Genomic DNA, 13,353 nt, shown 5'->3' on the forward strand with positions numbered 1-13,353 from the left:
TNCAGNNNGNACAACACCACCATCACCACCAGCATTCCATGTCCCAACAAAAGGCACAATTGCAGGGTCCCCGAGCAGGGTATTTCTCAGATGATCTGCCTCCGCGTTTTGAGAGCCGGCCACCTTCGCAACCATCAGGTAATCAACAGTCGCATCGACCGTTGCAGCAGCATGCAACTCCTCAGCCACGCGTCCAAGAGCAGCATCATTCTCCTGTCTACCGCGGCCTTCATTACCAGGAACGAGAAACTGTTGGCAGATCTGAGCACCCGCAAGAACAAGAGATTCAACGCAGGATCCATGAGCAACATGCTCGCCGGATATCCACAGAGGTGCCACAGCACAGGCCTTATGCTCCCAGTGGCGCACCGCCGATTATGGCGCCAGTACGTTCAAGCTCGGTCTTGAGATCTCCGGAACACCGTCCCTTGCCATACTCGCACTCCCGGCATCCATCGCAAGTTCAGTCACTCAACCAAACTACTGCCGAAGTATTCTCTCCAGGATCCAACGCCAGTCATATCGGGCAACAGCTGCCGCCTCGCTCGACAATCCTTACGCCGCCTGTTAAAGAAGAGCCTAGGAATATGACACCTTCTGCAATTCCTCCAGCTCAGCCTCAACCAATGCTCCATTCGCAACTGCAGCACCCGCAACGCAATCAACCACCTATGCACAACACTCCACCACCCGTTGCACACAAGCCCGCTTCTGAGCCACGCAAGTCGAATCTCATGTCTCTGCTAAATGACACCGATCCAGAAGAGCCTAGACGTAAGAAGCCGAGCGAGCAAGGTCCGCCATCGCATAGCTCTACCCCTCAACAGTCAGCACCAGTCGCTCCTCCTCCGACAACCCAGAGCTATTCGTCATCGTCGAGGCGCTCACTATACGAAGACCCAATTGCCGTGCAGCCCCCTTACAGTCGTTCATCGTATCCTCAGCAATCATCGCTTCCCACCGCGGCATCGAACAGACCAATCGATCTTACGGATGACAAGCCGTCAGCAAGCAGGCCAAGCTTGCGTGAAAGCTGGCAATCTCGACAGCCGTATCACCCAGGGATGAGCCAGACTCCGCAGCTAACTTCTATTCCGTCCTCACAGTCTGGACTGGCTCAGGCACCTCCTGCTAACGAGAGAATGTTCAATCATCGGTCTGTCTTCGCTCAGCACAACACCCCGCGTCAAAATGCAACTCCACCTCCTCTTGCTGGATACAACAGTTCGTCAAATCCGCATTCGCGCGCTTCGAGTATAAGCGGACCCCCAGGATCAATGTCCCGACATGCTATGCCTGGCACAAGTGCAGCACAGCATGTGCAGGCAATGAACACGTCTGCGCAGTCTTCGCAAATTCTGCAACCCAACCCGTACGCTCAGGTGGATCCGCCAGGCAATGGCGGTCCCCCATCTGGCCCAATGGGTATGCGTCCCAGCCCACGTTTGCAGGCAAATCACGCTGTGCAGCAAAGAGAGCCAGCTGGACGCAACGAGCATTCGCAGGCTTCGAACGCAAATATGTCTTATTCCAACCCACAAACGCCGAATGAGCATCATGGACAGCATCCTTTCCAGGGTTTGAACAGACTGACAGAACCGTATCGCCCTCGCGATCCTCGGGACGCTCACGAAATGGACCATCGACAACTATCGGATCGCGACACTAGCCGTGAGCTCTCTCAAAGAGCTGATTACTTGCGCGAACAACATTCCAGCTCTGCGATGCGCTCGACAGGTCCACCAATGCATGAAGACTTGCGCTATCAATCTCAAGATCGAGGCTATCTTGGCCAGAGGTCTCAGACTCAAACTCCACTTTCCAGGTCTGAGCACAGCCAGCCTCCACCTTTGCAACATCCACCTCACTCGTCGCTCGGAGTAGCAAACCACTCATTATACGGCCAACGCCCTCCCCCCGAAGAGCCACCCCACCACTTCATGCGCAACCCCCGCGACCGCAGCATGACGGAGCGTCTCCGAGAAGAGCAAGCCCAAGCCCAGGCCCAGCACCACGCCGCAATGCAAAACCGCGACGAACACATGCGCCGAGAAGCCGAGCGAGACATGCGCGAACGCGATATGAGAGAACGCGACATGCGCGAACGCGAAGCCCGTGATTCGCACCACCACCATCGAGACAGCTTCATCAGAGCTAGTCATGCCAGAGGTGTGCCTCCTCCTCCCCCACCAGCTGGTGCTGGTTCGGCACCCGGATCGCTACCCGATCAACGATTGCCTCCTACGGGCGATTGGGTCACGGGTGTGCCTAGACATCCTGGGGACCGTGGACCGTGGCAGCGGTAGGTAGCAGTGGTAGATGGGGGGTGGGTAGAGATTGAATGATTTGATAATGAAGGGATGCCGTGTGTGTGTGTGCAATGCCTCGCCTTTTTTCTCCTCTTCTTCTTCTTCTTGTTCTTGTTCTTGTTCAAATGGGAGGAATGACAAACTTTTGTTGTTGTTATTGTTGTTGTTGTTGTTGTTGTTGTTGTTGTTGTTGTTTGGTTCGGTTTAGTTTGAAGAATAGCCTATGTTTCGACGTTTTATACTTTATCTTATTTTTATTTTTTTATCTTTTTTTCACTTTTTGTGTGCGTGTGTATTTTGTGCTCTTCTGTGTCTCTTCCCCCCCCCTCCCTCTGTTCTCCGTTCTCATCATTCCGTTCTCTCTTCGTCGTCGTCGTCGCTGTCATCGTCATCTTCTTTTCGATAAGGAAATCTTTTTTTTTCGCATGTTCTTTTTTCGTATACATGTGCGGAAAAAAATCGCTTTGTTTTTTTGGTAGATGAAGAAATATTGATTTATTTATTTATTTTTCTATTTTACATGCAATATATATATATGTCAATTTGTATTCATTCACTGTTTGTTTTTGTTTTTCGGGGTTTTTTTTCGCGAAGATTGTTACGAAAAGGAGGGGGAAAGGTGTGTTGGGGGGAGGGAGGGAGACCTTTTGATATCAAGTGGTGGGGAAAAAAAGGGAAAGGGAAAGGGAAAGGGAGGGAGGGGGGTTTTGGGTAAAAAGATTGTTGTTTTGAGCGAAGAAATACGACGGTTATATAGTTTGATGTGGCAATAGAAAGTATCTCTTTCTCTCTCTCTCTCTTTTAGCCGACATGATATATATTTCATAGAGAGACAGAAAGAGGGAGGGAGAGAAATTCTTTCCTCGCATTGAAAAACACTATTTGTTGTTTTTGGATTGAAATTTTTTTGGTACCATCTTTCTTTCTCTATAGCCTAATATTTGCGTACTGAATACGACAGCCATTGTCTACTTTTTATCTGTCTTACTACAAACGCTTCTGTCTGTGGTCCTAAAATTCTAATCGTACAAGCGAAGAAAGAAAAAAAAACTTTCGCAATGAAAATAAAATAAACGTGGAGGTTTTTTGGTACAAAGATGGTGGTGAGGAACGTAACGTTCTACTCTCTCTACATGCCATGGGCGTGGAGCCAACATCTACTTTTTTTCTTTGAAAAGAATGTGCAGCAGGCGGCGGGAGATGGTCTTACAAGTTGGTGGAAACTACGTAAATGTATGACCAGATTTGATAATTTGTGGGGGGTTTTCTTGTTGTGCTTTCCTCACTCCTGCTGCGACATGTGTGTTGGGAAGTTGTAGTCTGTGTAGTCGATGTGGACGAATGCACGGTCGACATAGGGTACACTCTCTGTGGACTTTGTTAGAACATATTCACATGTCATGGTACAGGATAGGGGGAGAAACTTACCAAGAACGTACTGCAGACTCTCACCCAGATCGTGGCTATCCCTCAGGCTGAGGTTCTCATCAACGACAATGTCGACCTCGACGTTCAGCTTGTCACCGGCATGGTATGCCTGGAGACCCTGAATCCGCTTAATGCTCTTAGCGAAGCGCATAGTCATGTAGAGTAGGATGTTCCTCTCGTCAGCGGTCGCACTCGCACCAGTCAAGTTACGGACGTGCTCTGCAGATGTGGCACCCCAGTTGATAATGACGTAGGCAGAGAGCAAGATACCGCCGAGAGCATCGAGCCACCAGATCTTAGCAAAGTAGCCGACGAGCGGGAAGAAGATGGAAAAGGTGTTGAAGACAACATCGGTCATGGCGTCTTGGGCCAAGGCTTGTACACTGGAGTTGCGGATGAGGCGGCACCAGACCCAGCAGAGACCCTTGATTATGACGGTGGAGGCCATGATGGCAACGGCTGGAACACCCAGTTCGACGATCGTGCGGTCGGGACCGGTAAGTCGCGAGATACCTTCGATACCGACCTGGAAGAAGGAGGTCATCATGATGACGGAGAAGATCAAAACACCAATGGGCTCGAGTCGCCTGCGGCCAACGGGGTATGCGTAGCGATCCTGACGTGCAATCATCCAGGAAGTAAACCACACGATGGCGGTAGAGAGAAAGTCGAGCGCGGCGTCGACCAAGCTGGCGACGACGGAAAGCGAAGATGTCATGATTGTGACGACAATCTTCAAGATCAGCAAGGCCGTGTTTGCGCTGAGATTGACGTAGAGAGCCAGTTTGACAATGGGACTTTCGGTGTCTTCGTCTTCTTCCGGGACCCAGTCCATGAGCTTTGACTTAGCTGCTTCAAGGTCGTCCTCGTCGTGAATAGCATTTTCGTTTGCCAGTAGCGGCGTGTTCTCGTCAATCTCGGGGACTTTGTAGAGGTTCTTTGGTGTGCGCTTGACCATGGGCTTCTGCGCGCCGTTGCCATTGCCATTGAGACTGCCTGATGAACCAGTTCTACCCCCACTGGAGAGCCCAGGAGTGGTTGTACCGGAGCTGCGGCCGTCGAGGGCTGGCGTTCCTATAGACGAGGATTCCTCTGTGATTGTGGTGGGAATCTTGACCGCGCCCGATTCCAGGTTTGTGTACTCCTGGATGAGGTTGTGCGGCAGTGAAGAGTCGAGAAGACGGTCGATGTACATGTAGTTCTGGATGAGCTGGTTGTTGCGCTCGTAGTATTCACGGATCGGCTTCTTCATGCCCTTGAGGTCTTCTTCATGCTTGTAGTATTTCTCCCACTTGTACCTGGGATTGGAGTTTCCAATCAGCCGTTGACTTCGCATTTGTGGTGTATTGAGAATGTGTGCACCGATGCTACTCCTCCGGTCAGAATCGCGGTCATAAGCCATCATAAGTCCGTGTCTGTATGCTTCGATATCCTCGTCCTCAGTTTCGCTGCCGCGACGCTCGGTGCTGCGTATGGTTGACGGCCGGCGCGTGCTGTTTAGTAGCGAGGGCAGGTGGTGACCGCGCGTAGTAATGGCAGAGGTCTCGTTCTGGGGAGAGAAGAGCTTCGAGTTGGCAAGACGGGGCACACTTGATGAGCGAGGGATCGTCGCCGTGGAAGGCGACGGGGGTGGTGGTGTTGAGGGATAGTCAGTCATGGCGGTAATGGAGATGAAGAAATTGCGCAGACGCGACGATTTGGGTTCAGGTTGGGTGGAAGAGATGGCCAATGTCTTGAGATGATGTTTGTGCGCGTCAACGCGGCAGAGGCAAGACAGGCGTGGGGGGGGGGGTGGAAGTTGGTTGTCGCGGTGGCGCAGGGCAACAGCGAGAGTGATTGGGATCAGTGGAGACGCTGGATGGCAGTCATATGTAGGAAAATGCGCAGATTAGTCGACGAGTGTGCAGATGCAGAGCGATATGCAGGCGGAGTGATGTTGCAGCGGAATCGTTCAGGCCTGAGGTGCAGAGGGCGCCGGAGACCGCAATACGGCCGTGGACGCGGCAGAATGCGACGAGGAGGTTCGCCGAAACAAGAGGGTCTTTCGTCCAGGGCGGGATCGCCATGGCCTCGCTCCGCCAACTCCTGCAGATGCACCCACTTTGGCTGTGGCCAGAGCTCGTGCTGCTGAATCTGGGGTGTACCAGCCGAGATCGCCATTGGTTTCTGACAAAAGATTCGTCGCATGTGTTTCACGCAGTCCCGTCTGGGAGCTCGCGAACAAAAAATCTCACCTGTGCTTCTTGGCGTTATAGGTTGGTGGACACGGCTCTGCCCGGTCGCTATACGCAAGGTCCACTCTGACCGGACTAATCTACAGCTGCATACCCTGAAGTCCGCACCTTCGAGGTTTCACGCTCCCCCCCAACCACCTTGGCCAGGCATAGTGCAGGCGCTATATGAAACAGGGTCTGGACATGGCAGGCAATGTGCGCCATACTTACCTTACCCTGCTCTTATTCCCCCGATGCTCTTCTCCGTGCCCCGAATCCGCTCGCCTCTGTCTGCCCCGTACTCCCCCACCGATCCCTCATAACACCTACTTACAGAACAGCCGTTCCAGGCCCACCAATTACCAATTCCATACCCATTCCGCCTCAAACCATCGTGGCCAGTTATTGGCTCATGGCTCAACGGATGCCCGGCCGGACTGCTCACTGCTCAGTCGACTGGCAAGCCTGACTCGTCAAGACGTCTTGTCTACGTGCGGCGATAGATACATAAAGTTGTGTGTGTAAGCTGTCACAAAAGTGTGGCTCTTGCTAAGCGAGTCTTCTGAGAAGCTTGGCAATAAGACTATTTAATGAGCTGGTCAACCTCAGGATAGGACATGGCATTGAGCTGAGCATTCTTCGTTGTTGACGGTATAAGATCAAGTCGGTCGACATGGTCTTCTATCTCTTCTGGGATACGAATCCTGTCCACATGCAGTGAACCAGTACAAGTGTTCGTAATGCTGAATGGGAATTGTCGAACTGAGAAGTGAATCCTGCCGTGGCCGTAATCCTCAAGTTACGTACATTCCTAGTAGACAGAAGAAGGAGAAGGTTGACAACGGGTTACGGCACATCTCATTCGGTCTGCTCCCTGATGAGACAATCCACTCAGCTGCTTGTGAAGAAACATAGCGTTCGTGGGCCAAAAGGGTGGTTCCATGTCCGTATGTGCCCTGAGATATTAGGACGTTATGACGCTGCAATTCTAACCCGAGGACATGTGCAGTGCACAACGCGTTGTCGTATAGGAGTGTATAAGAAGGTTGAGGTGGGGGCTTTGGGGCAGCCGCACTAGCACCACCAAAGTTCCCAATGCGGTCTAGCACCTCTGACTGCTTGGCAGCGCACCATGGAACTCGGCTAACAGCCTGAAATTCGCTTTTCCACGACAACGACAACTTCTTCGACATCCGACTACTCACAACAAGCAGTCAAGATGCCGGTATGATATCATCTCCTACGGTCGTGCCGCCATGTAGGAACCCCTATTGACGATTTTTGTAGAGCCAAAAGTCATTCCGCACCAAGCAGAAGCTTGCCAAAGCGCAGAAGCAGAACCGCCCCATCCCTCAGTGGATTCGCCTGAGGACCGGCAACACCATCAGGTACGACTTACTCGCAGCATCCTCGGAGGCTTGTGTGTCTCTCAGAGCCGCATGTAATGCCACAAGAAATGCTGGTCACGGCCGTGAGAACTCGGACTGACATTGCCCCCCAAGGTACAACGCCAAGCGACGACACTGGCGCAAGACCCGTCTCGGTATCTAAGCGGATCGCCCTCTTCAAGTCATCCCTCACTCGATTTCCGATTTCCAGCCACCTCTTTCGACGACGACGACAAGGACTGTACGAAACGAGCGATCATATTGGGAATTTCGCACATGGCGGGAACCGAGCGACCAGTCTTCTAAGCGAAGTACATCTGCAATACGAGGGATGCAGTGGGCGGTACTCTTTTCACGTTACCGGATACCTCCCTACCTCTGATTCACGGCGCTTTGGGTCTGTAAATGGGCATGAAAGGAATCGATTCATGATGGTTAGACTAGGCAGTGATGAATGAAACCACTTGCTGGGTCGCAATGAACAACGAATGGTGTTTTGATTGTGTGATGCAAGTCGCTCGCAGTTGTCATGTCGTGGGATTAATATTCAGAACCGCTCTCATGGCATTGTACTCCAGAACACGTGAACCGAGAAAGGAACCCACTCGGATCCCAACAAGCAGGATGTGGCCACTCGGACGGCAACGATACTGCAAAGTTCAAATGATTGGCATTATGTATTGCATTAGTCATATAGACCAACGACACTTGTGACGCACTTGGGAACATAAAACTTTGCAGGCTTTCCCGCCTCAACCATTACTTCTACAACATCCCGAACAAGTTGACCTTCTACATCTGAGTTGCTAACCCACACGCTAAACTACCTCATGGAAAACTGTATATACAGTTTACTCAAGAGCGTATCTGGCTTGGCTGGGCTTGGCTGAAGCCAAGTACCGCCACATGAAGCCACGCCACGCCACGAGAACCAGACATCAGCCGCTTTCTATCCCCCTTACCGCCCACTTCTCACCTGAAACTTGGGACGATCCGCCAGATCCACGACCAAACAGGTCTCCTCGCTCTTTCCCGCCGTGTTGTAGAGACTGACTACGCCCTTATCGATACGCAAGACGGTACTACTTCCCGCATAGCAAAGCCCCTTCTCCATTCCACATCGATTTGCCAAAATGACGCAAACTGGCCTGCCGCCTTTGTCCTCGACGAGAGGCTGGAATCTCTCAACCCAATATGCCACAGTCGCTACATCCGGTTGCGATGGGTCCGTTGCAAGTTCAGTCGGTGAGAGATGACACAGCCAAGCCATTGAGACGCAGATGATGGGCGACTGGAAAGACAGTGCTTTTGAAGCAAATTCGTAGTCTGTCCATGGAGCGATGAACTTGTACGGATTGATATCCATACATATGCCCAGGGTGACATTTCCCAGCTCTCCCAGCTCACCGGCGAAGAAGGGTGAGTCTGAGGATGCAGGGTTGGAGAGGTGATGGGATTCTGAGCCTGGGCCCTCGGACGCCCATGTTTCGTCTGTGTAGTAGAGGAAGGATTTGCGGTAGTTGTTTATTACCTCTCCAGATGGCGACACGGTCACTATCGAGTTGTATTGCGTCTGCACATCCGCCGGGTTTCTAGAGGGTACCGTGATTTCTGGGTATCCGACCGTAACATGGCAGTTGTAGTGCTTTGCGGTCTGTTGGGCCCACTGGGTGGATATGCCCGCGGTTGTGGGCTCCAGGAAGGGCTTAATTTCCTCGAGCGAATGGAAGTTGTAGCCGGAGAAGGCGAGTTCCGGGAGGATAAGCCAGGCCAAGTCGGCAGGTATTTGGGTGGCTTTTAATATGCTGTCGGCGCGCTGGATATTGTCTTGCAACTTGCCTACCTCCGGGGCAAACTGAAGGCACGCAACTTTCATATTTCCGGTTCCGTTGGTGCTGTTCTGCTTGGGGGCGAGGATTGGTAAGGTGTTGCTGAGAGGTGAAAGGGCGGGATATGAGAGCAGGTGGCGAGAGCGTTTTAGACACACCCTAAGAAGAGGGTGTTTGATTCACTAGCCGTCTAAAGCGATGTATTGGTCGGCCTAGGAAGGCCTTGGTCAATTGCTGAAGAACCAATCCGTGTACACAAAGGCAGCGGGTAGCAATTGTCCAGATACCGATGGCATGTACATGAGTAATACGCTCGCTCGCTTGGCAGTCTAGAGCGTCAGATGACCTAGACAGATGGTACCGATAAGCGCATGCTCTGTTCCTTCCAAATAAGCTCAGCGAGGAGTGCAGTTCTGCTTGTGGGTTGTGGAAGAGGCCCTTGGTGAACACGAAGGGGGCCAGCTTGTCTTGCCCCACTAGGGTTGATCGACAAGGCACGCTCGTCGCTAACTCAGGCCAAAGCCAGCCAAAGCCAGCCAATCGCGCAATTTGCGCCCTGGGGGAACATCGCTTGTGGCAGCTATGACGCGCATAGCTAAAGTGCCGTCTACTATGAACCTATCCACAAACACCACCACTACCATTACCATTGCCATTCACAAGCTGCCCACGTGCATCAAAGCCATGCAGATTGCAAGCCGGTAGCCCATCTGCATCTGATCGCAATGGCAGGAAGACGGTTCGTCGACGCCGCCAAGCTCTTCAATGCCTCGAGAGGCGTCGCCCAGAAGCACATTGCACTTCGATCCAACCAGTGGGATGCTTACACGAAGACATCGTCGCTAGCAAAAGCAGTCAAGAGCCAGACCGACCGCGTTACTCTCACGGCAGCCGCTGCCATCGCCCTCTCTCAACGCTTCAGCGAAGAAGCACCTTCGTACGCAAAAGCCGCGGCCGATCGAGCGACAGGCGGACAATGGACACGGCAGACATGGAAGTCAGAGCAGTCGAAGTCTGGGGATATTCCAAGAAGGGAAACAGTCAGTAAGGATCAGACGCCAACAGGAAATGTAAAAGAGGGCGTGGAACAGGATCATCACTATGATCGCTCCACGCAGAACACGGTCAACACACCACCACCACCTACAGAGGAATTGGAAGTGGAGCAGCGGGAAGCACCAAGGTCACCGCTGCCCGATGGTACCATCCCAAGCAATGGATTGACCCTGGAGCAGGAGGATAAGGGAAAGGATGTTTTCTCGGAAAGGGCGGTGCCTGAGACGCCAAAGGATCCTCTAGTGCAGGATCAGAATGAGCAGGCAAAGAAAGAGGATGAGGATCTGAAGCCAGTGGAGTCTACAGATACTACTATACCGTTACCTGGAAAACCGAAGGGTGAATCTACACCAACAGACAAGTTTCAAAAGACCACCACACCGGGACAAGTCGAAGATGATATACCAGAAGGCATAAATACGGATGTGTTTCATTCCAAGCGCGTCGCGAGGATGCTTGGAAGTGACCCTTTTTCACGGAAAGAGTATGCAGAGCGGAAGAGCGGCGGCAGGCATCCACTTGATGATCGACCCATGGTTAGACATCCACTTGACGATCGACCCATGGGTAGACATCCGCTTGACGATAGGCCTTTGACATCACCACAGAAGCCAATTTCACCAGCGTCACAACCGAAACTGTCTCAGGCACCGCAATCAGAGACCACCTCCAAAGAGATGGAACAGCTTGCGTCTCAACTTGCTCAAGATGCTCAGGCAAACGCAGCTGCATCTGAGGTATGTCAAACCTACTCATTGGCCTGAAGTATACTGATTTACTGACAGTCATACCGTAGTCAACCAGCGAGATAGCAGCAAAACCAGAGAAGGCAGCGTACACGCTACGAGAATCAAGAGTCCCGTCATCACGATTTGGCCGCATATGGCAATATGCCGGGTTGGGCACTAGCATGGCACTCGGAGCTGTAGGCGAAGGCCTTCGACGTGCAACTGGTAGTGCTGCATCAACCACCGGCTCCCTCATGTTGAGTGAGCGAAATCTTGAGATTCTGGTGGCGAAGTTGTCACGCATGCGAGGCGCTGCCCTTAAGCTTGGCCAGATGATCAGCTTCCAGGACCTCAAGATGCTTCCACCTGCGATTCACGATGTACTGCAGAGAGTTCAGGATAGTGCCGACTATATGCCAGCCTCACAAAGAAACAAAGTATTAAGCAGCAACCTTGGCGATAACTGGCGCGACCTTTTTGAGTCATTTGAAGACGTTCCTATAGCTGCAGCTTCGATTGGCCAAGTGCATAGAGCAGTACTCAAGTCCACTGGGCAGACAGTGGCTGTCAAGGTGCAATACCCTGGCGTTGCCAACTCTATCGACTCGGACCTCAGCAACCTCTCCATTCTCCTAACAGCATCACGTCTCCTACCCAAGGGTCTTTATCTTGACAAGACCATTGCAAACGCACGCACTGAACTCGGCTGGGAGTGTAATTACACACGCGAAGCAGAATGCCAAACTCGCTTCCGTGAATTTCTCCAAGACGACACAGACGTCTTTACCGTTCCCAAAGTCTTCGCCGAAGCCAGCGGCCCTACCGTCCTCACCGCCGAGTTCATGCAAGGCGTAGGTGTCACTAAGCTCAAAACCCTCACTCAAGACCAGCGCGATTGGATCGGCACCCAAATCCTGCGTCTCTGCCTCCGCGAAGTCGTAGAATTCAAATTCATGCAAACCGACCCCAACTGGACAAACTTCCTGTACAACCCCAAAGCACATAAAATCGAACTCCTAGACTTTGGCGCAAGCAGAGATTATCCGGACGAATTCGTTGAACCATACATTCAGGTCCTCATCGCCGCCTCCAAAGGCGATAGAGATGCAGTCCGCGATTTCTCACTCCAGCTGGGTTATCTAACCGGAAACGAGAGCCCCACCATGCTCGATGCGCATATCCAGAGCGTACTCACCCTCGCCGAACCATTTAGCACATCTGGTCCTGCAGTGTATGATTTCAGAGATCAGACTATTACGGATCGCGTGCGTAGCTTCATTCCCGTCATGGTGAATGAGAGATTGGCGCCTCCGCCCGAGGAAACGTATAGTTTGCATAGGAAGCTCAGTGGAGCGTTTTTGCTGTGTGCGAGGTTGGGTTCGCGAGTCCCATGTAAGGAGCTTTTTGAGAGGGCGGTGGGGACGTGGGAGGCGAGGAAGAAGAAGGCTTGAAGTGTTATGATGTCAAACCAAAAAAAATGTGGGATTTTGTATGAGTAGATATTTTATGTATTTGTATCTTGTACATCTCCCCCCCCATAGAGTAAAATAAACATCTTCTCAATACTTCCTTCAACAACAACAACAACAACAACAACAACAACAATATCATCATCATCATCATCACCACCATCATCATCATCATCATGAATTCATTTCCCATCACAAAGTCCAATCGAATCCCCCCCCTCTTCTTCTTCTTCCTTCCTCTAACATGTGATTCGACACTAAAGAGAGAGACAGAAGAAGAAGAATTAAAAAAAAAGTAACCCAAACCATCGCAATCTCAACTTCTCCATCCCAAGCCTCCTAAGCCTCCTTCTCGCTTGTGGCGTACCTACACAGACCACCACAAAGCTCTTTTTTTTCGTTCCTCCCTTCCCGGAATAAACAAAGCACAAGCACAAGCATAAGCATAAGCATAAGTACAAGGGAACCTATAAGAAACATCTTTGCAAAAGAGCCAAAAAAAATAAGCGAGGAAGAATGGAGGTTGTGTGTGTGGGGGGTGTTGGTGCGGTGTATGCTCCGAGGGGTTGTGGGTGTTGCCATGTTAGTTAAGTGGGGCCCTTGGGGAGAGAAGGGGGAGGAGGATGAAAGGAAAACAAGAGTTGTGGCGGCCATGCCTTCCCCCCCCCCCACGCCATTTGCCGTGCTAGTATGTGGGTTACTTTGGTATGGGAAAGAAAAGAGAGAGCGTGGATGTGGGTGTGGGTGTGTGGGTTGACCGACCAACCGACCGTTTATTTTCTTGTTTGGGCTTGGGGAGAGAGAGAGAGAGAGAAAGAGAAGAAGAAAAAAGACAAAGGAAGAAAGACGAGGGATTGGGCGCGTGTGTGTGTGTGTGTGTGTGTGTGTGTGTGTGTGTGTAAAAGTGAATTTTCGAGAAGGAAAAAAAAACTA

At 51.6% G+C, this 13,353-nt stretch overlaps 5 protein-coding genes across 5 annotated transcripts in view; 3 read left to right on the forward strand and 2 right to left on the reverse strand.

Annotated features, from left to right (window-relative positions):
* Nucleotides 1-2,306, forward strand: part of COCMIDRAFT_35237 (uncharacterized protein) — a gene marked incomplete at both ends in the record, with an annotated part of 7,128 nt that extends 4,822 nt beyond the window's left edge. The window contains one exon of the mRNA XM_007688063.1: nucleotides 33-2,306. Within this exon, the coding sequence (XP_007686253.1) occupies nucleotides 33-2,306 (2,274 nt within the window). The remainder of the gene's footprint in view (nucleotides 1-32) is intronic.
* Nucleotides 2,307-3,591: 1,285 nt separating this feature from the next.
* On the reverse strand, nucleotides 3,592-5,394 carry COCMIDRAFT_3804 (uncharacterized protein; the record flags this gene model as incomplete). The annotated part of the gene is made up of 2 exons (XM_007688036.1): nucleotides 3,592-3,677; nucleotides 3,738-5,394. 2 exons carry the CDS (start codon nucleotides 5,392-5,394, stop codon nucleotides 3,592-3,594), a joined length of 1,743 nt encoding a protein of 580 aa, XP_007686226.1.
* A 1,775-nt stretch (nucleotides 5,395-7,169) lies between these two features.
* COCMIDRAFT_3805 (uncharacterized protein) lies at nucleotides 7,170-7,501 on the forward strand (the record flags this gene model as incomplete). Its single annotated transcript, XM_007688037.1, has 3 exons — nucleotides 7,170-7,175; nucleotides 7,238-7,338; nucleotides 7,453-7,501. 3 exons carry the CDS (start codon nucleotides 7,170-7,172, stop codon nucleotides 7,499-7,501), a joined length of 156 nt encoding a protein of 51 aa, XP_007686227.1.
* A 795-nt stretch (nucleotides 7,502-8,296) lies between these two features.
* COCMIDRAFT_90790 (uncharacterized protein) lies at nucleotides 8,297-9,214 on the reverse strand (the record flags this gene model as incomplete). The annotated part of the gene is made up of 1 exon (XM_007688091.1): nucleotides 8,297-9,214. The coding sequence occupies one exon, from the start codon at nucleotides 9,212-9,214 to the stop codon at nucleotides 8,297-8,299; it is 918 nt and encodes a 305-aa protein (XP_007686281.1).
* A 678-nt stretch (nucleotides 9,215-9,892) lies between these two features.
* COCMIDRAFT_90666 (uncharacterized protein) lies at nucleotides 9,893-12,402 on the forward strand (the record flags this gene model as incomplete). The annotated part of the gene is made up of 2 exons (XM_007688092.1): nucleotides 9,893-10,960; nucleotides 11,020-12,402. 2 exons carry the CDS (start codon nucleotides 9,893-9,895, stop codon nucleotides 12,400-12,402), a joined length of 2,451 nt encoding a protein of 816 aa, XP_007686282.1.
* Between the last annotated feature and the right edge of the window lie 951 nt (nucleotides 12,403-13,353).

This window comes from Bipolaris oryzae (genome assembly GCF_000523455.1).
Source record: "Bipolaris oryzae ATCC 44560 unplaced genomic scaffold scaffold_37, whole genome shotgun sequence".
Classification (NCBI taxonomy): Eukaryota; Fungi; Ascomycota; class Dothideomycetes; order Pleosporales; family Pleosporaceae; genus Bipolaris; species Bipolaris oryzae.